Source organism: Vulpes vulpes, chromosome 11 (genome assembly GCF_048418805.1).
Source record: "Vulpes vulpes isolate BD-2025 chromosome 11, VulVul3, whole genome shotgun sequence".
Taxonomy (NCBI): Eukaryota; Metazoa; Chordata; class Mammalia; order Carnivora; family Canidae; genus Vulpes; species Vulpes vulpes.
Window position 1 is genome coordinate 41774797 of NC_132790.1, and position 24594 is coordinate 41799390.

The 24594-nt window shown below is 40.0% G+C and overlaps 1 protein-coding gene across 3 annotated transcripts in view; it reads left to right on the top strand.

The window, feature by feature from the left end:
- The window catches only part of FAT3 (FAT atypical cadherin 3), a 654685-nt gene that overhangs the window by 127394 nt on the left and 502697 nt on the right, over positions 1 to 24594 (top strand). For all 3 annotated transcript variants that reach the window (XM_072726163.1, XM_072726164.1, XM_072726162.1), the window contains exon 2: positions 20449 to 23757. In XM_072726163.1, coding sequence (XP_072582264.1) covers positions 20466 to 23757 — 3292 coding nt within the window. In that variant the 5' untranslated portion in view covers positions 20449 to 20465. The remainder of the gene's footprint in view (positions 1 to 20448; positions 23758 to 24594) is intronic.

Here is a 24594-nt window from a genome sequence, read left to right on the forward strand (position 1 = left end):
TTTCTATTTTTAATTTTTTGAAGAACCGCCTGTTTTCCATCCAATTTTTGTTACCACCAGCAGTGCACAAGGATCCTTTTTTCTTCACATCCTTGCCAACATTTGTTATGTCTTGTCTTTTTGAGGACAGCCCTTCTAACATGTGTGAGGTGGTATTTCATTGTGGTTTTGAGTTGCATTTTCCTGTTGATTAGTGATGTTGAACATCTTTTTCTGTGCTTGTTGGGCAGCTGTATGTCTTCTTTGGAAAAATGTTTATTAGGTTAGATGTTTTCTCATCTGATTATTTTCTATTGAGTTTTAAGAATTCTTATATATTTCTCTTATTAACCCCTTATCATGTATATGATTTGCAAATATTTTCTTTCATTCTGTAGGTTGCATTTTAATTTTGTTGATGGTTTTCTTTGCTGTGCAGAAGCTTTATAGTTTGATGTAAAAAACATAGGCAATAAGCTTGACATTGGTCTTGGTGATTGGTTTTGGGCCTGGCTCTAAAAACAAAGACAATAAAAGCAAAAATAAACAAATGAGAGTTGAAACATACTGTCCAGGGTTGCAAGGCAAGCAGGGGTACAACTCACAGTTATTTTCCAAACCCAGTTTCTTTAGCACCACTGCTTTCTGGGGTTTATGACAAAGTGTAAGGACATGACATTGGATAATAGACAAAAATATGCAAATAAATGGAATATTTTATTGCTTCATTGTTATTTATTTGAGTAATATTCATTTGAATGTTGCTGTTATGCCTCCAAATGTGTAATTGTTTTATTATTAAAAACGTTAGCACTTTTGGAAGGAAGACTTTAAATATCTGATAAACATAGCAAATATTGAATAATGTGAAGTATTTTAATGAGTTTCCATTGACTTTAGTTTGCAAATTATGGTAATGTAGTAAAGGAAGGGATTTCTTGTTAGTGGGACTGCTAGGAATACAGTGTGTGTGCGTGTGTGTGTGTGTGTGTGTGTGTAAAACATCTACAACTACATTTACAGCTTCTCACATGTTGTTACTGAACTCTATACACAGTTGTGTAAATAGATACTAAGAAAATAAAACCTGTAATAAAATACTTTATCATGTCAAATAAAATGTATACTTAGGAATGCTATTTGAGATAAATTTTCAGCCTATCTCTAGATATTGTAGATCATGAGTAATTTAACATTATTTAGCACTCCTGTTGCACAGTTACGCATTATCTATGGTTGAATGAATAATGAAATGCAGTGCACATAAGGTATGTTTTCTTTCTTCCCTTTTTTTCTAAATGAGAGTTCCATTGAATCCTCTCTAAGATATTAAAAGTCCTTCTCTGATCTGAATAAATATTTTCTTTTCAGGCAGGTCATATATCATAGTTTGTTTAACAAAATAAAAGCTTGTGGCAGAGGCCTATGAAATACAGAAAATGGTAAAAAAAAAAAAAAAAAAAAAAGCAGTGGACATTGCTCCCCCTCCCAGGGCAGGTGCAGAGTGTTATTTTAGCAGTAAACCCCTCCTTATTAAGTCTCTGTTATAGGGCTTTAGAAGCAGCTGATGGCCTTTTAAGCCAAAGTGGCTTTAGAAACTACATCCTCAATTCTTTGCCTTGACCATGGGCTGAGATATCCAGTAGTGAGATACGAACTTTCTTTTTGGGGGCTTTGTAAAATTCATAGTACAATGAAAACCAAGTGAATGAAAAACTGAATTTTAACTGTACTTTTTTTAAAAAATGGAGTTTTCTGTCCTTTAGATAGAAGATTGAGTTTTTCAGACTCAATCTTTTTTTTAAATTTGCTGAATAAAGATAGTATTGAAATATAATAAGGGGGAATTGATAAATGGAAAAATAATACATTAAATAATAATGTATATAGAAAATACTAAAGGGGGGAAGGAATTAACTAAAGGCCATTATGTTTTCTTTAGATGGTCTTTTCCTAGTTTGCTGTGCCTTATCAGACCTCATTCCTTCTTATCTATCCATTCCTTCAATTATATCCCATAAACGTTAGCTACAAAGCTGTAATTTTTCTGAAGTGGCTCATCCATCATAAGGTTTCCATGGTCAACAAAACAGAGCAGGGAGTAGGTTCCAGAACTACCTCAGAGTTAAAGTTCATGGTCTTCAGGCTGGTATTTAAGGTCCAGAGACCTACCTTTGAAGCTTTCTGTGCTTCTTTCCTCGTTGTATCCTTGCTTTCCTCCCAAGTCTGGCTAACCTGGGTCACTGAGGCAGTGGCTCATACTTTCCCACATCTCTGTTTTTTCTTTCTTTCTTCCCTCTGGAATTGGGACCGAAAAAGATTCCAATCAGTCATTAGAATTCTCTCTGCCTACTGTGACCCACTCAAATGGGTATATAATATGGTGATGGGTGAGAACCTGGGCAGTGAAGTCAGGCAAAGATTACAGCTGTCGTAAGTGAGCGAGAACATGAGCAAGAACCCCGAACTCTTGAAGCCTCAGTTTCCTCATCTGCAAAATGGACAGAGTGATGCTTCATGAATTTATTGTAAGAATTAAATAAAATAATATTTGTAAGGCATTTATGATCATAATGCCTGGTATTTACCAGGCACCCAGTAAGATATTATTAAACACTTTCTCTTTCATGATGTTTCTCTGGTTTCCTATACCCACATGGCAATTAGCACCCTCTATTAGCACCCCATTCCACTAATGTATTCTATCCTCACTCTGTAGCATGTGCCATGTTCTGTTCCTTTTTTCCCTTGAAGTTTGTCCCTGCTAGGTGTTTTACAAATGTTGTTGAAGTGACTTGATTTGCTGCACCATTGTACTTAGTAGCAGTGAGGCTTAAATTATTTCATTGTTAAAAAATGGGAATTTTGTTGGTTTTTTAATTAATGGTTCCTAGGTCATGCCCCAAACTCAAGAATAATATTTTTATGGTATAATAACTGGAAACCAAGCTGAAAATAAGCAGAATTGAAGGCCAGATACTTAAATTATAAATAGCTGGGAGGTCTGTAGAGGTCAGATAGCTGATAGAAAATCATTCAACATGGAAACATGTCAGGGGTTTTTGGACTTTGGCACCAGTGATTTGAGCTGCATTCTTTTTCAAGTCACAAGTACTTACTGTAATAGTGATTTCTCTGTGTTTTAGATTCTCATTAAATCACATAAGCAGTGTTAACTTTCTATTAACCGTAACAGTCGACTTACCTGAATCATTGAAATTCTATTTAAAGAGTTAAGCCATCAAGTAATGCATCAGCTGGCACTTTGGCCTGTGACCAGGAGAAGGTGTAGTGAGTGCTCAGTGTTAGACTGTCACTCTGTACCTCTCCTCCTCCCCTTTATATGGCTGTGTTTTCTCTCTAAATCCTCTTCTCTGGTGGGGAGTTTAAAGTCACAAGTCCTAGAACATAATCCGAATCCTCCAGATTCTCACTGTAAAGTATCAAAGATGAAAGCCATGAAAGTTTCTTTACAACTTTAATTGTGTTCAGATTATCACCGTCCCCACTTCTAAATATAAATATATGTCTGAATGTAATGGTATTTTTTTCTCCATTGAGGCAGCAAGACATTTTTGAAGACAGGACAGGATGTCGGAGTGCTCCCTAGGGTCTATTTCTTACGTTTGAGCTACAAAGCATTAATGCTTTTCCCAAAGGCCTTTTCCCTCAAAAACAGTGAAAAGGGAGAAAAACTTTTTAATTTTCATATCAGTTAAGTAGATGACAATTGGTAAGAGACCATAAGGTTGAAAGTTGAGTTCTAAGCAAAGTAGTGGACCAGTATTCCAGGATTTACGTATTGCTTTTTCTTCTCGTCTAGGGTGACATCCTGCTGACAGGAGAATCACAACTTAAAGGAAGTAACGCCATTATATTTGGTAGATGGTGAGAACTGTCTCACTGATGCCATATTGACTTTGTCAGCCCACTTTTAGCAGGATTCATTTTACACCCCCACATAAGAGACCCTGATTTGCCAATGACTCTGTTGCCAATGATTTTCTTTCTCTCTTCATTTTTTTTTTTTTTAAATTTCAGTCATCCATAGAGGGATTCCAGAAAGTGCTGTTTGACATGGCATGATTCTTCCTGTGAGTTAGGAGGGCACAGCCTATGTTCAAATAATGCCATTCATCTCCAGCTTATAATTCTTTCCCTGGTAGAATATGAAAACACCACCTTGAGGAGAAAAGATAGCAGCTTCCATTATGGAAAGACTTTGAAACCGCCCCAGGCGAGCATTTGTGAAACCTGTTCAGAGCAACGGCTCTTCTGTCAGTGAAGAGCTGACTCAGATAAGAATTGGTCACAATTAAATTAGGCTTATGTGAGGAGATGTCAGGCTGGAGGGACTGCCCTGTATGTTCACCATTGATTAGACCTGTGGAAATTCTTATCCTGAAGGGACTGTGTGCCAGGATCTTGATGAACTCTGCATATATTAGAAAGGAGAAGCACTTACTACAGTAAAATTCTGATGATGCCACAGCGGGAGCATTAGACACAAAGCCATCTCTGTCATTGGCTTACTTTGAATATCTCCGAGAGTTGTCCTTAGCCCATTTCCTCCCACCCTATGTACTGGATCCATCTTCTGGTGATCTTACATCCTAGTTTTGTTAAAAAAAAAAAAGGCAAAAAGTCCCCAAATGTCTTCCTCCCCCCTCCGACACTGAATATATGCAAAATTCACAAATGACTTGAAATGGAAGGTTTCACTCCTTGAAGTTTTTATTTAGGTTTAAGTAGATGATTATGGTTTGCTTGACAGGCAGGGGAGTTTTGAAATTGATTGGTGATGGACAGAAGGTGATGTGTTAAAGTTATTGTGTATTTCCTGGGGCCCGAGTAAGGTAATTGTTCACAATTATGTAGTCTGGGATAACCACCCCTCTCACTTTCCAAAAAAAAAAATTGTACTTTCACTGAAAATCTCAAATATTCTGCATTGTATGCCAGCATATAAATCTGGAGTGAAAAAAACACAAAAGTCCTGACTTTGAAGAAGGCTAATTTTTTTAAAAATGTGATAAATAACATGTAAAGCAGAATTTACCATTTTATCCAGTTTTAAGTGTACAGTTCAGTAGTATATTAAGTATATTCACATCGTTTTCCAACTGTAGGCTAATAGATTTAAGGTGATCCTAGTGCAGAATCCAGTGGACACGCTGTGCCACATGAATTGTGACTATGTGGTAGAGAAAAAATTATTTAGAACTGAAATTAAGTTGAATCAATGAAGAAGGAAAAAGTAGCTAGAGCAAGAAGGTCATTCCAAAATCTCCAAAACGAGATAGACATAAGTTTCAAAAGAGGACTGATATGTGTTGAATTATTTATATTCTATAAAATCTGTACCTGAACTGTGAAGGGCAGAACTATGTAAATAATTTATTCATTTGCCTGACTTTACTTAGTGGAGGGATTATGATGATCTAGACCAGAGCTGATTTCTTTTGGCCATTTTTTATAAATTCAAATAACCTGGGGTGCCTGGGTGGCTCAGTTGGTTGGGCATCTGACCCTTGGTTTTAGCTCAGGTCATAATCTCAGGGTCCTGGAATCAAGCCCTGCATCTGGCTCTGCACTCAGTGGGGAATCTGCTTGTGATTCTCTCTGTCCCTCTCCCACTGCCCCTCCCCTGCTCACATTTTTCCCCCTTTCTCTCAAATAAATAAATCTAATAAAATAAAATAAAATAAAATAAAATAACCAGTAACTATTTGGTTGAAAAGCCAAATAATCTTAAACTATTAAATAACATTTTCTGACTGCTTCGTAGTGATGTGTTAAATCCAAGTAAACTCTTAATTGGGAGAGGTAGGGTCATACACTCTATGGCTTTCATCTATGAGTCATGACAGTATGGTAAATAAGCATTCTCTGTATACTCCTAGAAACTTATTTTAAAATATAATAGTATTAAAACTGTTGCTTTTGATATGGAGCTTGTGTTCTCATCCTGGCCCTACTAACAGCCCGTGGGATGCATACTGAGTTCTGAGCACCATAGTTCCACCCTTCATGGCAAGGCTGCTGAACTACTTCTGAAATTCCTTGGTCTTAATATTCCTAACTCTGGAAACACTAACCTTCAAGTAAGCTGAGATAATAGCAATGCACAAGATCCGGCAATGGGGTGAGCACTCATTCTGCATTGCCTATTATTTCTATTTCCCAATTCAACAAGTATTTATTGAATGGCTATATTTGACCTTGCAAATTACATAGGAGGCAAAGGGTAGGTCAATGCCTAAAATTCTGGTTAGGGATATTTAATCTAACATATCATCTGTTCTTTCACCTAAAAACACAGAAGAAATGGAAGGATGGTATTGCTACTCTCGTCAGGCCAAGAACTAGCATCTTTCTTTCTTTCTTTCTTATTTATTTATTTATTTATTTATTTATTTATTTAAGCAAGAGAAAGCAAAGGGGAGAGAGACACCATGAACAAGGGGAAGGGCAGAGGGAGAGGGAGAGGGAGAAGCAGACTCCCTCCTGAACAGAAAGCCTGACTTGCGAACTTGGGGCTGGATCCCAGGACCCTGGAATCATGATCTGACCTGAAGGCAGGTGCTTACCCGAGTGAGACACGCATATGCCCACCAGAGTTTTCTTTTTGATGTGGAAGATAGAACTTCTTGAAAACTGTAGTGTAGCCTAGTGGATTCTTCAAGCTCAGAACTCAAAGTGCTTGGTATACAGACTTTTCTGTTGCTAAATTCTTTGTGAATAATGTTTATTTTTGTCTTTTAGCATTTACTAATAGCACATGGACACTGAAAAGCAAACTTCTGTGCTGACATTGGAAATGGTGAAATGACATTTGCTCGTAATGGTCAAACCACTAGGGCCTCTTTCTTTAGTTAAAAAAAAGGATGTGGGAGAAGCATGTTAAACACAGCAATAGAAATCTGTTCTTGAAGGAAAATGCAGATCTGAACCCCTTAGGTGGAATGGTTTGGTAAAGGTTAAACAAACCTTCTTTCACCCTTGTGGGACTTTAAAATAAATTTCATCTACATTCTTGTCAGCTTCCCTGTACAGCTGTCCCTAAACATCTGCTGTGGATGCTCAGAATGGCTGCTTCCCCCTTTCACAGTTTACATATGCTGTGTAAACTATTTATTTGTAATACATAATTAGTGGCAAAGTATACTTGGTTCTTAACTACATATACTCAGGGGTGGACTAGAGAAAACTGTTTACGTGGAATGAGAGGATTTGGTTTAAGGCTTATTGGAGTAAAAATCACATTTACTTTCCAGCAGCTGTTGATATTAAGAGGCATTTAAATATCTGTTTAGGTTCTTGTAGCTTGCAAAACTATGGGAGTTGTGCTTGGTCTCTCTATCCACGGTAGGGTATGATAGGCCTGTTTTGTACACCATGTTACAGATGATTCCCCCAGAGCCATGCATGGAAAGGTGAGGCTGTTTGAATACTTGGGAGGCTGTGGTCTTAGTAGCCAAGCAGAGAAAATTATGTAAACCTCTAGAGAGGTGGCCCTCTATTGACCTGTAAAGATCAATCTTGCAGGGTCTTGATTTTGTTGGCAGAATAAATGCTTCCGTAAAGAGTGAGATCCAAGTCAGGGTGGTAGAAAAGTGAAGAACATTAGTCCTTGGGAGCAAGCAGGGATTCTGGCTGTCAGGGTGACTGATTGCCTTGCCACACGTGAATACTTCTTGGAGAAATCAGGTCACATGGCTCTACCACTGAAAGGTGAAGGTTTCTTCATTCTGTATTGTGGATCAGGAGCTCAGAATGCAGCCAGATTCATATTGTGGGGACAGGAGCCATCCCAGCCCTAGCAGAGGGGAGCCCAATTCTTAGCACCAGATACCCACAGCTGATCTCCCTGGGGCTTATCTGGGGACCATCTCAGTGGCAGCAGAGGAACTCTGTGTCGTGTCTCTGCTGTGAACCATGCTCCTTGGGAGTCATTTCTTTTTATATACTTGGCCTACTCAAAGTAATTGCTCTAATTCCTGTAATCTAGGTGCCACCTCATCACTATCAATCTTTTAGACTAGATAAGTCTTTGCTTGGGAGGCTGTCTTGTGCCTTGTATGATGTTTGCCAGCATCCTACCAGCTTGTACCCTCTGGATGCCAGTAGCCACCCTCTCCTTATTGTGATAACACAGAATTATCTGCAGACCTTGCCATATGTCCTCTATTGAGGACAGTTGGGAATCACTGCTTTAATTCTACATTTTCTTAGGGTTTCATAAGACATTTATAGTGCATCCAGCAGCAAATACTTCTTGAGCACTTACTATGTGCCAAGCAGGTGTGGAATGATGGTGACCATTGGAGATAATTCCTTCCTTCAGATAGTTTACAGTCAAATTGGGATAGCAGATAGTAATGAAATAGTCTTGCTAAAATATAATTTAGTGGTAAAAGGGTACGAAGGAAAGGTCCTGGGTGCCATAAGGACATCTAACAAGAGGGCACAGCTCACCTTGAGCACCAGAGAAATGTTCCCGTAGGATATAGGGATAGGGGTATAAGGATATAGAAATTGGGGTTACTGACCATGTGCATGTTGTTTCCATGATGGGAAACCAAGAATGGGAAGAGAGCAGAACTCAGGTGTAACAACATGAAAAAACCACCTGAGGCTGAGGCAGGAGGTGGTCTATCAGGAACCGAACAAAGGCCAGTGTGACTGGAAAGCTCAGTGGTTAGAGATGATAGGGAAGAAGTCAGGGCCAAATTCGTCAGACCCTTCTCAAGCATGTTAACAGTTTTGGTCTTTGCAATCCTGGGAAGCCAGGGAAGATGTTGCAGTGAGCCAGGAGGGGTAGGAGATGTTCAGGCTTTAAGTATGTGACTGGGTAGTTGTAGTAGAATGCTATGGAGGTGCAAGAGTGATGTGTAAGGCTGGCCAAGAGGTTGATGCTATAGGGTTACTGTCATCTCTTCACAGGCAACCAGTTCCTAGACCTTGGAGACACCTTCCTTTTCCCCATTGGCCATGAACTTTGATTTACTCCACCCCCAAAAAGCCCTGGAGCTGATCTCATTGGGTTCTTATATATTCATTTTCTTTTTGAACCTAGTACATTTGACTGCCTTTCTCATGTCTGGCTTTCAGTTTCAAAAACAGTAAAACAGTATCAGGATTCCAGGAAGAGGGGTGAGGGAGTATCTCAGGAAGCCACCTCATTAGGCACACCCACCACACTGGCTCCTAATTCTTTCAAAATTGCAGTGTGTAGTAGTATTCACAGAGACGCAGAAAGTACTTCAGTATCTCTTAGGCGGAGCTCACGTGATCAGCCTTGTCTGTGTGTGCTTAGCAGGTATTCTCCACAGATAGGCTTTGCCCTCGGCCTCTGCCTTTTCTGTGTGGCAGCACCTCTGGAAGGCACAGCTCTTGTCAGGCCAGCTATGATGCACTGAGTGATCTCTCACTTAATCCATTTATGGCTGCTTCGGGAGAATCAGCCTGTCCTGGATCCAGTAGTAGGGCACAGATTGGTTATGCTGAGAATTGCTAACCAGGTTCTCAGAGGTTCTTTGATCACTCCTTCACTCTGTATCCTCAGAAATGTCTCCAGATGTCTTGCCCCTCTAAAGAGATATGTTTTCTTAAGTGAACATCGGGACTCCACCAATGCCTGATTCTGTAGTTTTGACTTTGTAGTCGAGATGGATAGTAGTTGATGCTCACCTATTCTTGTTGACCTGTTCTCAGGCGTAGACCTGTGTGTAGCCCCCTGTGGGATTGAACCTGTGACCCTGGTCTCATTAGCACGGGGTACTAATACAGGCCACGTCGGCATAAACCCATCAGTCAATAATAAATAGGCTTAATGGGGAGTGTGGGAGAGCTGAAGGAGCCAGATTTGCATTTTTGCCTTGTTTGCTAAGACACAGTTGTCAGCAATGGCAATGTGAGGAGACGTGACTGACAAGATTTCTGGACTGTCAGCAAACTTCCAGACAGCATTTCCTGACCCACATGTGAGCTCTTTAAAATCCTGGCAACGCTTATCGTTGCCTAGTCCCAAATAATCTTCTTTGCTTCTTCCTTTTTTTTTTTTTTTTAAGACTTTATTTATTCATGAGAGACACACAGAGAGAGGCAGAGACTAGGCAGAAGGAGAAGCAGGCTCCATGCAGGGAGCCTGGTGTGGGTCTCGATCCCAGGAACCCAGGATCACGCCCTGAGTGGAAGGCAGACGCTCAACCACTGTGCCACCCAGGCATCCCTGACTTGCCTCTTCCTATAATGTAATTTCTACCTCTCTCCCTAGCGTGTTCCTCTTTCATATGTCAAGCTGTTTTGTTATCTCTTTTCCTTTTTGAGTTTATCAGGATTGCTGTCTTGAGATACTTTTTTTTTCAATTCTCACCAATTTCCTGATATATTGTTTCCTTATTTCTTGCACACATATTCCTTGTATTCTTTGTCCCCCAGTCTTATCTGCCATCCCCCAGCCTCTGTGAGGTGACATATTAGCATTAGCCTGTTGTACCGTGTTGAGCGTGTATCTCTTTTCTCATTAGATTCATTTTGTGGTTCTATATTGTGAACAGGACTTGGTGTTGCTGCTTTCCCTTCTGGGGAAACATTTAGCCAAACACACCTACGTTTCTGGAACTGCCATCTGGAGCTTGTGGTCTACTTGGTCCAGAGTAAGACCTGATCCCGTGTGTACCCTTGGAGACGTTTGGAATTGAATTATATTCTCCCAAAAGTCATCCACAGTCTTGAGGATGTTCTGTCATTTATCAAATCTTCTTTGGCAGTTCAGATCTTTTGGAAAAGGGGAAGCTGATACTTCCTTTCTCCTATTAGATTGGGGCTCCGGGTCCGTCACCTCCCACCACAGCCCTTTCTCAGATGTATTGACTTCCGTCTTGCCCTGACATTACCACCACTCACCATGGCAGGAAAAGGATGTGCTGAGGGAAGCTCTGCCTCATTCTGCTTTCCTGATTCCTGATTTTACTATATACTTTTCCTTGAAGGAAAATCACTTTTAAAGGACAATGGCCATTGGGATGGCGAAAAGGATGTTAACTTTTGGAAAGTGGATGGACCGCAGGGACTTAGCATGGTAGTGAATGTGGATTGTATCAGAATATAGCAAGCAGAGGGCAGCTTTTTCCCTCACCTGCATTCTGTCTCCCTAACCCTTGGAATGAACACTGTTTAAAGACATTGTTCCATTTGAAACTGGGTTCTTTTCTCTCTCAGCCGGTTATTCCATAGTAAATGCTGTTATTTGGAAAATATTGGATTTTTTTCCCCTTGCTATTCTTCTTTTTTAAAGAAATCTTGAGTATAAGTGAATACTAATGTATTTACCCTTTGGTTTCTGTCAGCAAGACCCACCAGAGAAAAATTGAAATCATGCATTTTTCTGGAACATTTTCTTAGACAGCGAAGCATAGGAGCAAATTATATCCTCTTCATACATTTTTTTTCTTTTACCCTGTGACGAATTTCTTTCTCCAGAGGGAGAAATGATTTTTTAAAAGGCTTGAACAACATGATAATCTTTCCTCCTGATAGCCTCTGGTTGAATTACCCCTGAATTTGAAGCATTTACTGATGAAATGATACTTGACATTAACCAGTGTTGTATGGAAATATTTCTAGCACCTGGGGAGAAAATAAAGGAGGGTATTCATAACACTGCCGCTGTGTGGCTGAATCTTCCATTTTTCTCAGAGCCACCTTGAATTACACTTGCTTCATGCTGATTGACTTTTCTCCTGAGAGACACTTTTAGACAATAGAAAGATTTGCACCACTGGAAAAAAAAATGAGAATTAACCGTATTTTATAGTAAACAAAAAGATTGGGTTTGGATAATGGTCTGCTTGGCTGGTTGGCAGAACCAACTGGAGGCTTTGGTTTGGGATTTTTGTCCTTGTGTAGACTGGCAAAGGGTGATAATCATATTCTTGTCGATGAAATACTCTTTTTGCTTATAAAGCTCTGCTTAGACGTGGGGCTCAAGCAGAGAAGTAGGATTTTCCAGGGAGGAGTGAAATATGAACTTGATTTTAGGTTTTGCATCTCAAGGATACTTTGGATTTGGCAAACTGCTTTATACCATTAACTTTAGTGAAAATAGATAACAAAAACTATGAGACTATGTGGATGATTACTTAGCATTAATAAAGTTCTTCCCTCGAGCCAGTCTTTGCCATTTGTAGTCTTTGAAAATTCTGTTCTTTTTTAAAGATTTTATTTATTTTTTAAAGATTTTATTTATTTACTCATGAGAGACACACACACACACAGAGGCAGAGACACAGGCAGAGGGAGAAGCAGGCTCCACACAAGGAGCCCAACGTGGGACTCGATCCTGGGTCTCCAGGATCAGGCCCTGGGCCGAAGGTGGCAGCAAACCGCTGAGCCATCCAGGCTGCCCAAGATTTTATTTTTAAGTTACCTATACACCCAACGTGGGGCTCAAACTCACGACCCCAAGATCAAGAGTTGTGCACTTCACTGACTAAGCCAGGTGCCCGTTTGTTTTTCTTTTTAATGGGAAAAGAGAAGAGCGTAGCCAACTATGGAACAGTTGTCTCATTCTTAAGTTGGAACATGGAGATGTGTTTATATAACAAGTATTGAAGCCATTTCTTCAAGGATAACTCCCAGCTTAGTTGAAATGGGAAGCCATACCCAGTGATATGGTGTAGGAAGAATAATGAACTCATTTGAAGAATCCTGGGATTACATCCCACCTCCAAAGCTTTCCAGGCAGCTGTTGGACCTGTCTGGGCTACAGTGTCTAGCTTGGATTCAATCAATGTCTCCCCAGTTGTATTCTAGAAAATACCCTTTCTTCTCCTGTAGGTGCCTGTTGTGGGGGCATGGGGGATGGGGAGTAAATTAATGATAAAATAGATTTTAGGAACTGTGCTTAGAATCACAGTTTGTGTAGTATATTTGTGTGTGCAACAGGTATTCACTGAATTCTGACCGTGTGTCAGGGAACTTTATTTTTGCCAGTGGAGATAAACAACAGATACTGTGCTTTCACAAGGAGACAGCAAAGTGGGATAAATTATTAGAGATGACTAAGGATGAGAGAGGGGGAACATTTATTTTGGTGCATACAGAAGACTCCAAGAAGTTCTAAATTAACAAATCTGTTCACCTTTGTTCAACCTGCATTTCCTAAAATAGTTGCACACCTATTCATATGTCATAATGTGATGTGTCATCGGACACAGTTTGGGAAATGCTGGACTAGCTATTTACCCAGGGTCTGTAAGTTTTATAATCGTCATTCCTGATTTGTCTGATGATTCATTTAGATCTTCTCCCTGGAGCATGTTGTAGAGTTACAGTGTATGCTGACCAGACCAATTTTATTCCATAAATGTTCATCAAATTTTTGCCCTTTCCAAGCACTTTGTTAGATAAAAACTATAAGAAGAAGAAAGAAGGGAGATTATTGTCCAGTGTGTAATTTAAAAACACACATAAGTAACTTTAATACAAGGAAGAATGTGCTATCTGAGAGGTACATACAGATAAAATATAGACAAGTTCAGAGCACTAGTTTTCAGAGTATGGTTGTGCCAGGCCCTGTATCTCCTGGGGACTTGCTAGAATTAATAAATTCTCCACTTAGTTATCCAGAAACTCTGAGGTGGAGCTTAGCCCTACCATGATTCTGGTATTCAGCTTAAGCTTAAGCTTAAGCATCACAGCTTTAGAACTGGAGCTCACTTTGGGGGTGCCTGGGTACCTCATTTGGTTGAGCCACTGACTCGATTCAGTTCATGATCTCAGAGTCTTGAGATAGAGCCCCGCATGGGGCTCTGCAGTTGGTGCAGAGTCTGCTTGAGATTCTCTCCTCCCTCGGCTCCTCCCTGGCTCACATTCTCTCTATCTCTCTCAAAGAAATAAAAATCTGAAAAGAAAAGAAAAGAAAGGAAAGGAAAGGAAAGGAAAGGAAAGGAAAGGAAAGGAAAGGAAAGGAAAGGAAAGGAAAAGAAAAGGAAAGAAAAGAAAGAAGAAAAGAAAAGAAAAGAAAAGAAAAGAAAAGAAAAGAAAAGAAAAGAAAAGAAAAGAAAAGAAAGAAAAGAAAGACAGACAAGAACTGGAGCTCACCTTTGAATGAGAATCGAGAATCTCTGGGATGGAATCATAGAGTAGGTACTGGTTTAGTTAAATCTAAGAAGGTGAGAGCAATTTCTAGAGATGAACAAGTAGAGACCTGTATTCTTAAAGGAGGCAGTAGCAGTTAGTCACATTCACAGGAGAGACCTTAGCTCCAATTTTAGCTTTTTTACCGGCAAGCTGTGTGACCCTGTCCAAATCACTTAACCTTTTCCGATGTGCTCCCTCCACTTTAAAACTAGGGTGTTGGACTAGACAATTTTATGATCCTTTCGACTGTAAAACTCAGTGAGTTTACATGGCCCAGGTTCAGTATATCATGATATAATCTGAATAATGGCATGGCATGAATTATTTGTGACCTGAATGCCTAGTATATTATCCTCTGCACTCTCTAGCTACAATGGTTTGTATTAAGAAAACTACAGAGTAAACATTTTTTCTTCTCTTCAGGCAGCCATTAGCGACAGCCAGAGAGTAAAACTTTATTCCCAAAAGTGTCATACAGACAGTCTATAACTGATTTCAGGAGCAAGGACCCAGAACATAAAGTAGTGCCATGAGGATGGTAATTTGAGCAGTATCAGAATAGGCTGCTCTGGAAGATGGGGCTTAGCAGTATCTGGCTGTTCTGGGACTCATCACAGCAAGGAGAAATCCTGCTAGAACTCCTCAGGAATTAAAGGCCATGTCTGAGGAGTAGCTCCCTAATGAAGCTATAGTTTCCTGAGTTGTATACATGCAGACTTGGACTAGGCTACAGAGCTGTGACAACAGCCCTCGACCCATGCCATTAAGCACATACCTTCTCTCACACTGACCCCAATCCAAGGTGGGCGTCTGGGGTCTGTGAAAGGATGGCTTCTGTATTAGGGCTAGAATACCCAGGGATGGTCTACCTCTTGACCTTTTATCCTTAGCCCAGCTTTCTTTTGTTTTCCATCTTGTATCCCTTCTTCTGAATGCCTTAATAACTGTAATGTCAGTTAATATTTATGGAATGTTTACTGTGTCCCAGACACACTTGTAAGCCTGTTACAGGACAGTGGGAGCTCTTATAATCCCTAAGCTGAGACTTAAAAAGGTTTAAGTATTATCCCAATGTCACCCAGCCAATAAGCGACAAAGCCTGGGTTCAAGTCTGGTTTCTCTGACCTTTGGGTCTACTGTAATAAACATTTGCTTCCAGTAAAGATAAGACATCTTTTCCTTTACCTTTGATGTGCCTTTTTCTATTAGAAAAAGAAGTATCAGAGGAGATCGTAAAACACATCCCTATCTTGTGACTTGCTGATTTTGTCTTCTCTAAAAACTGCCTTTTTAAATGATATTAGTAGCTTACAATCGTATACTTAGCGTGTGACGTGCTACTGTTTTAAATGCTTAATATTTATTACATCAAATCTTCCTTGATTGGCACTATCATTCCCATTTGAGAGGAGAGAACACGGAGGCAGAGAGAGGTTAAATAACTTTCCCAGTATAACACAGCTAGGGAATTGTGGAGCTGGGATTCAAACCCAGGCAGTCAGGTGCAGAGCACATGTCCTGGAATCACTGCGCATACATCTGGTGCGTGTGTTTCTGACTCAGTTGCCTTGCACAGCTTCTAACACAAGTCATCATCATTAAGGATGCCAGAGAAGGGGAGGCCTTTCAGAGGATGACTTTGTTCTTCATTTCACAGCCTATTATAGCACATTTCCCAAGCACCATCTCTGTCTGCCAGTAAGACCCTTTCAAAATATACAAGATAAGAAGAGATGGAGTGAAAATAGAATGTTCTTGTAAGATGCCTTTTCTAGTGTTCAGAAATCCCAGTGATTTAAGAAGGCCAGTTTAGTGATGGCAGAAAACAGCTTCCCCAGGTTACCCAAGCAAACAGAGGCACTCTTTTGAGTCCAGGCGCTCCCAAAGAGGTGGCCTTTGCAAGAGCTGAGAGCTGCCCCTGAGGTCACCTATATTTATTCATCCCTGGAAAGAAAAATCTGCATGCTCTTCTGAGTCTCAAGTTAAGATCCACTCTCTCAGAGCTCACAGGGCAGGATGGGGGAGGCACATACAACTGCTCTGAAAAATAAATGTCTCCAAGAATGATGGCTTGATGATTTATTTGGAGATTATATCAAAAAATATTGATTATGTTACTAAGTCATAGAAAATAGGCTCTAAGGTTGGAAACTAAGTGGTTTGTTTAAAATAATCCAGAAGCAATAGAATAAATCAATGTACAGAGCATCTAAAATACTATAACTATCATATTGGCTTCACAAATAGTTTGGCTTCAGTGTGGAAAAGCGTACTTTTTTTAAAAACAGCTTAACAGTTGTCTTAGCGTGCTAAAAAAAGAAGCCAAAATCTTATTCTAGTGTTTACTTTGCAGAATTTTACAGAATTCCTCACTTTTAGCACTCATTTATTTTCTACATCAATGGAGAAAGCTACAGGTTTTTCAATTAATTGGTGCCAGATAGGACTTTTCTCTTCTTTCCAAAATAAAGATGCTGAAACCTGATGACATATTTTGGTCTCAATAACTGAAGCTGACAAGGTTAGTCCTGCTCAGATTTTCGGTGTTAAGTCCAGATTTCTGTACACAATAATACTATTCCATTTTGGTGTAGTTTTTTGTGCTTTCTACTTGCATGTAGGACCACTGATCCTATTTTATAAGAAAAAATTCTGTTTTATGAGAATAAGATTATGGTTTATAAGAATAAAAAAGTTTATTTATTATTATTTTTTTTACAAAAATTGCAGCAGTGTATCTTGCTGAAAGAAAAACTTGGTCTGGAAAAGTACCAACTTTCAAATAGTTCAATTGAATGCTGTTTTTGTTTTTGTTTTTTCATAAAATGACAGCATGCTGTGCTTTGAAGGATTCACTGGAAGGGTTTGTAGAAGTAACTATCCCCCAGGGCACTTAAATGTTTGTTTACAGTTAACTACTTAGAGGAGGCAGTAACACTTGGGGATTAACAAGGTGTCAGAAGACAAAGATCCCTGCAAAGTGATGATAAACCACAGCCCTAAAATTGTTACATAACTCAGAGAAAAACTAATTCAGCTGACACACGTTTCCATTTGGTATCAGCTCTGACTCTGGGAGTCCTGAGACCTGGAATTAGTGAGTCTCTTTATCTTTATGGGTCTCAATGTCCTCATCTATATACTCCGGAAATCAAACTAGATGATCTTTAAGGCTTCTTTGAGTTCATATAATGTCTTGGTTCTGTTTCCTGGAGTGAGATGTGTGTATTTTCTGGGGTTTGGAAACCGAGCATTTAAAGGCCACTGGGCTTCCGGTTAGGTTACATTAGTATCTTGATATACTGTGTGCCTCCTGCATGGTATGTGTGGTACTGGGTGCTCTTAATGGATTGATGCACAGATGCAGCTCCTCTCTGCAGTCAGGCTTTAAAATGGGGATGGGAGATGGACTAAGAAAAGTTCATCTGAACTGAATTTACCATCAGGGCTGTTTCCTTCTCCAAAGACCACAGAGTCCAGACTCCGTGGGCAGTGTATCAGCAAAACCGTGCTTGTAGGCTATGCCTTTGGCATAGAAGAGCCAGTGGGAAATGAGGTAGAACCTGTATTTCCCTGGAGATGCTGGGAGTAACCCCAGTTTTCTACTTTGAGAGACTATACATGGCCTTTGGTCATTCCCTATAAGATCATTGTCACATTCCATTATGTTCATAGTGAACCGAAAAATACCTCTACTTTGCAGCTTTCTCCAATGATGACATAAAAGAGTCTATTGAGTTATATGAGGTATTAATGAAGCTTCTGCTGGTTTATATCTGTGCTCCCTCAAGAGGTTGTCTTACTCCTGCGTGTTAGCCAAGTGTGCTCCTCGAAGAGGCAGCTCTAACTGCCCTGGTCCCGTGGGGCTCTTCCTTCTCCTGGGCAGGAGATTTGAGCCTACCACATCCAAGTTATTGCTTCGCACACTTAGCGTGCGAGCCACTTCCTAAGGACAGACAGCCAAAGCAATAGCATGTGAAATTAACTTATTTCCTTTTATAAAAAGTTATCTCCTCTTTCTTCTTTTCATTTGTACTGTCTATTCTGCTTAAGAAATCCCTATATTAAACTGTACTCTTTCTACTTGTTACACGGTTCCCTAAGTTGCTTCAACAGATGACAGCAGAAAGGCATATTTCATTCTCAGTTGGAACCAAGCGAATGCATGCCCAGAAATTGGCTTTAGAGTCTTCTGTAGGGCAGAGTTGGAAAAAAAGGCATGAGAAAGCCTTGTGGGGTGTGGAGAGGCTTGGGTTCTAATTAATACTCTGCTACTAGGAAAATGAAGTTGGATATTCTCATCTACTGACATGTGCCTTACCAACTGTGGGTATGAGAGTGTTTTATAAATGGCAAAAACAATTGATAATATTTTAAGATGCTAAACTTTTGAAGGAGGTTTTTCAGCTGATAGCCAGTAATTGGAACTAGTTTAAAACCTGAAAGAAGATAACCACATGGAGATGCTAGGTGGGTTTTATGCTTTTCCATCAATGATAAATGGTGACAAGTTCAACAGAATTAAATTGTGTCATATGTGCTTCTCGGGGGCCTGAATTCTTGGTTATAGATAATTTAGAGACAGTGATGGTTTGATGGGGGAAAGCATGCCAGGGTTTGGGATCCTGCTCTGTTACTTACGAGCTGGAAATCATTGGTTGGGTCACTGCTACCACTACCTAGGTTAACTTCTCTAACTTCCAGTTTTCTGACATATAGTTGGGTAAAACTGAACCTGTTGCCTGGGGTTGTAATTCAGATTACATATAACAACGGGGAAATGCCTGACACAGTGCCTAAGTCAGAGTGTGCAAAAGGATTCATTTCCCATCCCCTCTTATCCTCACATTCTGGGGAATGTGAATGTCCTGCAGCAGCTGTCTTGGTGAAAGAATTACTAAATTGGGGGATTTTAAAAATCTGTGTAAGTGTGTAAATAGACTTAGCCATTCCTTGTTAAGGAGCACTTTGTCCACCATCTATTTTAAATATCTAACAGACTTTATTAGTTAAAATAGGAAGTGTTTTTATCTCTTCATCTATGTAGTCATAGAGTTTTAGTGACTATGAAAATTTAATAGTGACTGATGAACCTAATTGGAAGCAATTTTTAAAATTAGTTTTAAGAAATAAATCTCTTGTAATTCTTTAAATTTTCCTAGCACAAAATCTTTCTTACCTCCCTTGTTCTGGGTAGCACGGTCCACTCATGGATCTTCCTTAGATTGCGCAACTCCTTAGGGACTGTATGGTCTGCTTTGTTCCGTGATGCTTTCTTTATTCTCTCTCTTGGTATTGGATTCTGTATAAATCATGATCAGTTTTAAAGTCAGCACAACAAAAGATAATGCCTTATAAGCATTTCTTTAAAAGTTCATAGTTCTAAAGATAATTCTATAACCATTGATGAACAATGTTAAATGGGAAAATATTAGAAAATGCAAATAATCCCCCAGATCCCACAACACAGTTAATCCTTTTAAAATGTAAAATTGCAGTTGTGTTTTTAGATGTTCAAGTAATAATACAATCATAACCACACATACTGTTTTATGATCTTTTTTCCATTCAGCATTACATCTTACCACATGTACATTATAAAAATAATTATGTTTAATGGTTGCATAGTATTTCACTTTACCAATGCACCACAAATTATTTGGTTCTCTATTGATAAGCAGCTGGGGTCTTTTCAATTCTTTTGTCTTTTTAAACTGTACCTTATATGTACACTTGTCTAATTGCTTCCACTGGATAATTGCCTAGAAGGTAGTTCTAAGTGAAAGGTAGAAGCATTTTTTTAAAGCTTCTAGTACATATTTCTAAATTGACTTTCAGGATGCAAGAAATCTTGTAACAATGAACTATTCTACCAGCAGTATACAAGTGTGATTTTATTTTATTTTATTCTTTTAAGAATATTTATTTATCTGTTCATGAGAGACACAGAGAGAGGCAGGGACACAGACAGAGGGAAAAGCAGTCTCCCTGCTGGGAGCCCATTGTGGGACTCGATCCCAGGACCCCGGGATCAGGACCTGAGCCAAAGGCAGACACTCAACCGCTGAGCCACTCAGGTGTCCCTAAAAGTGTCATTTAAAAGACCCAAACAATATGAGGTTAAATCCTAATGATTTTGAACTCCTTGCTATCTAGTTTGGTGAGGTCTGTAATTTTTCTTTCTTGTATTGATATTTTGGTAAGAAGATTTTATAATGAAGTTTTTAAAAAGCACTGTTTCATCACCGTGAGTTCCTACACCTTCTCCCGCTTTCCTGTGGGTTAATTTATCTTTTCTCTCTCTTTCTCCCTCCCTTCCAGGATGGAGGTATGATACGATGGATATAACTATGGGATACTGTGTGGGTACACGGCCTCCCCCTTCTTGCCTCATCCTCCTGCTTCTCAAGCTTTTGGCCACAGTGTCCCAGGGGCTGCCGGGGACCAGGCCCCTGGGCTTCCACTTTACGCACTCCGTGTACAATGCTACCGTGTGTGAGAACTCAGCCGCAAGGACCTACGTCCACAGCCAGGGTAGAATGGGCATCACCTTGATAGATCTGTCCTGGGATGTCAAATACAGAATTGTATCTGGAGATGAGGAAGGCTTCTTCAAAGCAGAGGAAGTCATCATTGCAGATTTCTGCTTCCTCAGAATAAGAACTAAAGGTGGCAATTCAGCCATATTAAATCGGGAGATTCAGGACAATTATTTATTGATAGTAAAAGGTTCGGTCAGAGGAGAGGATCTGGAAGCATGGACCAAAGTGAACATACAGGTTTTAGATATGAATGATCTGCGACCTTTGTTTTCACCCACAACCTACTCTGTGACAATAGCAGAAAGCACACCTTTAAGGACTAGTGTTGCCCAGGTGACAGCAACAGATGCCGATATCGGCTCCAATGGAGAATTCTACTATTACTTTAAAAACAAAGTTGACCTCTTTTCAGTTCACCCGACAAGTGGTGTCATCTCTTTAAGTGGGCGGTTAAATTATGATGAAAAGAACAGGTATGATCTGGAAATTTTGGCTGTGGACCGGGGGATGAAACTCTATGGAAACAACGGAGTGAGCAGTACTGCGAAGCTTTATGTTCACATTGAACGTGTAAATGAGCACGCCCCAACTATCCATGTGGTCACTCACGTTCCTTTCTCACTGGACAAAGAGCCGACATATGCAGTGGTGACAGTCGATGACCTAGATGAGGGTGCCAATGGAGAGATTGAGTCTGTTTCCATTGTGGCTGGAGATCCTTTAGATCAGTTCTTCCTGGCTAAGGAAGGCAAGTGGATGAATGAGTACAAGATTAAAGAGAGAAAGAGGGTCGACTGGGAGAGCTTTCCTTACGGCTACAATCTCACCCTTCAAGCAAAAGACAAGGGGTCACCTCAGAAATTTTCAGCAGCAAAAATAGTCCACATTGCCAACCCCCAAAGAGATACTGTCCCAGTTAGATTTGAAAAAGAAATGTATGATGTGAGCATTAGTGAGTTTTCCCCTCCTGGTGTCGTAGTTGCTATAGTAAAATTAAGTCCTGAACCGCTAGATGTGGAATACAAATTATCTCCTGGTGAGGATGCACAGTACTTCAAAATTAATCCTAGGTCAGGTCTGATTGTCACAGCACAGCCACTGAATACAATTAAGAAGGAAGTTTATAAACTGGGAGTGACAAACAAGGAAGGAGATTTAAAAGCACAAGTCACCGTTGGCATAGAAGATGCGAATGACCACACCCCAGAATTTCAGCAGCCACTCTATGATGTTTTTGTGAATGAAAGTGTCCCAGTGGGCACAAGTGTTCTCATGGTTTCAGCTTCTGATAAGGATAAAGGAGAAAATGGGTACATCACCTACAGTATTGCCAGTCTGAATTTGTTGCCATTTGCCATTAACCAGTTTACAGGTGTTATTAGCACAACTGAAGAATTGGATTTTGAATCCTCCCCAGAAATTTACAGGTTCATTGTAAGAGCCTCCGACTGGGGTTCACCATACCGCCATGAAAGTGAAGTGAATGTGACTATTCGAATAGGAAATGTCAATGACAACAGCCCTCTCTTTGAGAAAGTGGCTTGCCAGGGAGTTATTTCATATGACTTTCCAGTTGGGGGTCACATCACAGCTGTCTCAGCAATTGATATTGATGAACTTGAACTTGTAAAGTACAAAATCATCTCTGGAAACGAACTTGGTTTCTTTTATTTAAACCCAGACTCTGGTGTTTTACAGCTTAAAAAGTCACTGATGAATTCCGGCATCAAAAATGGTAATTTTGCCCTCAGGATTACAGCAACGGATGGAGAGAATTTTGCGGACCCCATGTCTGTTAACATTTCAGTCCTACATGGGAAGGTGTCGTCAAAGAGCTTCAGTTGCAGAGAAACTCGTGTGGCTCAAAAGCTGGCAGAGAAACTACTCATTAAGGCAAAAGCAAACGGGAAACTGAGCCTGGAAGATGGATTTCTCGACTTTTATTCAGTTAACAGGCAAGGGCCACATTTTGACAAGTCATTTCCTTCTGATGTGGCTGTGAAGGAGAATCTGCCTGTTGGTGCTAACATCCTGAAGATTAAAGCTTATGATGCCGACTCTGGCTTCAATGGTAAGGTGCTGTTTACAATATCTGATGGGAATACGGATAGTTGCTTTAATATAGATATGGAGACGGGGCAGCTTAAAGTCCTTCTGCCTATGGACCGAGAGCACAAGGACCTCTATCTCCTTAATATCACCATCTATGACTTAGGTGATCCACAAAAATCTTCATGGAGGTTGCTGACCATCAATGTGGAGGATGCTAATGACAACAGCCCAGTTTTTCTCCAAGACAGTTATTCAGTTAACATTCTCGAAAGTTCAAGTATTGGTACTGAGATTATTCAAGTGGAAGCCAGAGACAAAGACTTGGGTTCTAATGGTGAAGTGACTTACTCAGTCTTGACGGATACACAACAGTTTGCTATCAACAGCTCAACTGGAATTGTTTATGTAGCTGACCAATTGGACCGGGAATCTAAAGCAAACTACTCTTTAAAAATAGAAGCCAGAGACAAGGCAGAAAGTGGCCAGCAGCTGTTTTCAGTTGTTACCCTTAAGGTTTTTTTGGATGATGTCAATGATTGTTCCCCAGCTTTCATTCCCAGTAGCTATAGTGTGAAGGTTCTTGAAGATCTCCCCGTTGGCACGGTCATTGCTTGGCTGGAGACGCATGATCCAGATCTTGGGCTAGGCGGTCAAGTGCGCTATTCTTTGGTCAATGACTATAATGGGAGATTTGAAATCGATAAAGCAAGTGGTGCCATTCGCTTGAGCAAAGAGCTGGACTATGAAAAGCAGCAGTTCTATAACCTCACGGTTCGGGCCAAAGACAAAGGGCGACCAGTCTCTCTGTCATCTGTTTCCTTTGTGGAGGTGGAGGTGGTAGATGTCAATGAAAACCTCCATACTCCCTATTTCCCAGACTTTGCTGTTGTTGGATCCGTAAAAGAAAACTCACGCATCGGAACAAGTGTACTGCAGGTGACTGCCCAAGATGAGGACTCTGGCAGGGATGGAGAGATCCAGTACTCCATCAGGGATGGCAGTGGTCTCGGAAGGTTCAACATAGATGACGAGAGTGGTAAGTTCACTAGTTTGTGCCGGAGGTGTTGTTCAAGTGTCATGAATTGTAACATTGGAGAAGAAAAGGAACCTTTTCGCACTGAAATAGAAGGACGAGTGAGTTTGCATTTGGTGCATAGATGACTCAAGTGAAAGCTTGAACTCAGATTGCATTGGTTTGTAAGAAGACGTGTTTATACAGTGGTTCTAACTCCGGTTTTCCATGGGAGCCCTGTTTTCTCTTTTTCTTGTTCAGCACTATTACCAGGTTATCTTTTGATAAGCATAAGTAATTGTCACCTCTGTTGATTGCACTTCTGACCTTCACTAAATTAAGGGCCCTGATAAAGTAAATTACATTTGAATTGGCTTTAAATTAAAAGTGTGAAATGGATTTTCAAATGGGTCTTATACACCAATCTTTCCCTTTCTAGTAAAGCTTTGCTGAAGTGGCTTTATAGCAATTGCTTGGCCTTTCATGTTTCACAGGCACATCTGGCCTTTGAACAACAGGGATTTGCACTGTAGATACTCAATGAATATATGGCAGTATGCTTCTACAAATGTTTTCATGATAGGCGGGAGGGAGCATGTTGTGGATTTTACCCATAAAAACCTGATTTTATGATTTTATTTATAAGAATTGATTGTTTTGTAGAAAGATTTTAAAATATGGGGCAAAACTGTGCCAATATTTTCACTGTTCCCCACCTACTTATGTAGTTTTCATCATAGATCCAGGTACACACACATATTTTTCTTTCCTGTTATTGTTGTTATTTATCTTTAAATGGGCATGTGCATGTGTGTGCGTGTGTGTGTGTTTCTTGATTAGCACTGTGTGTTTTCTATAGAT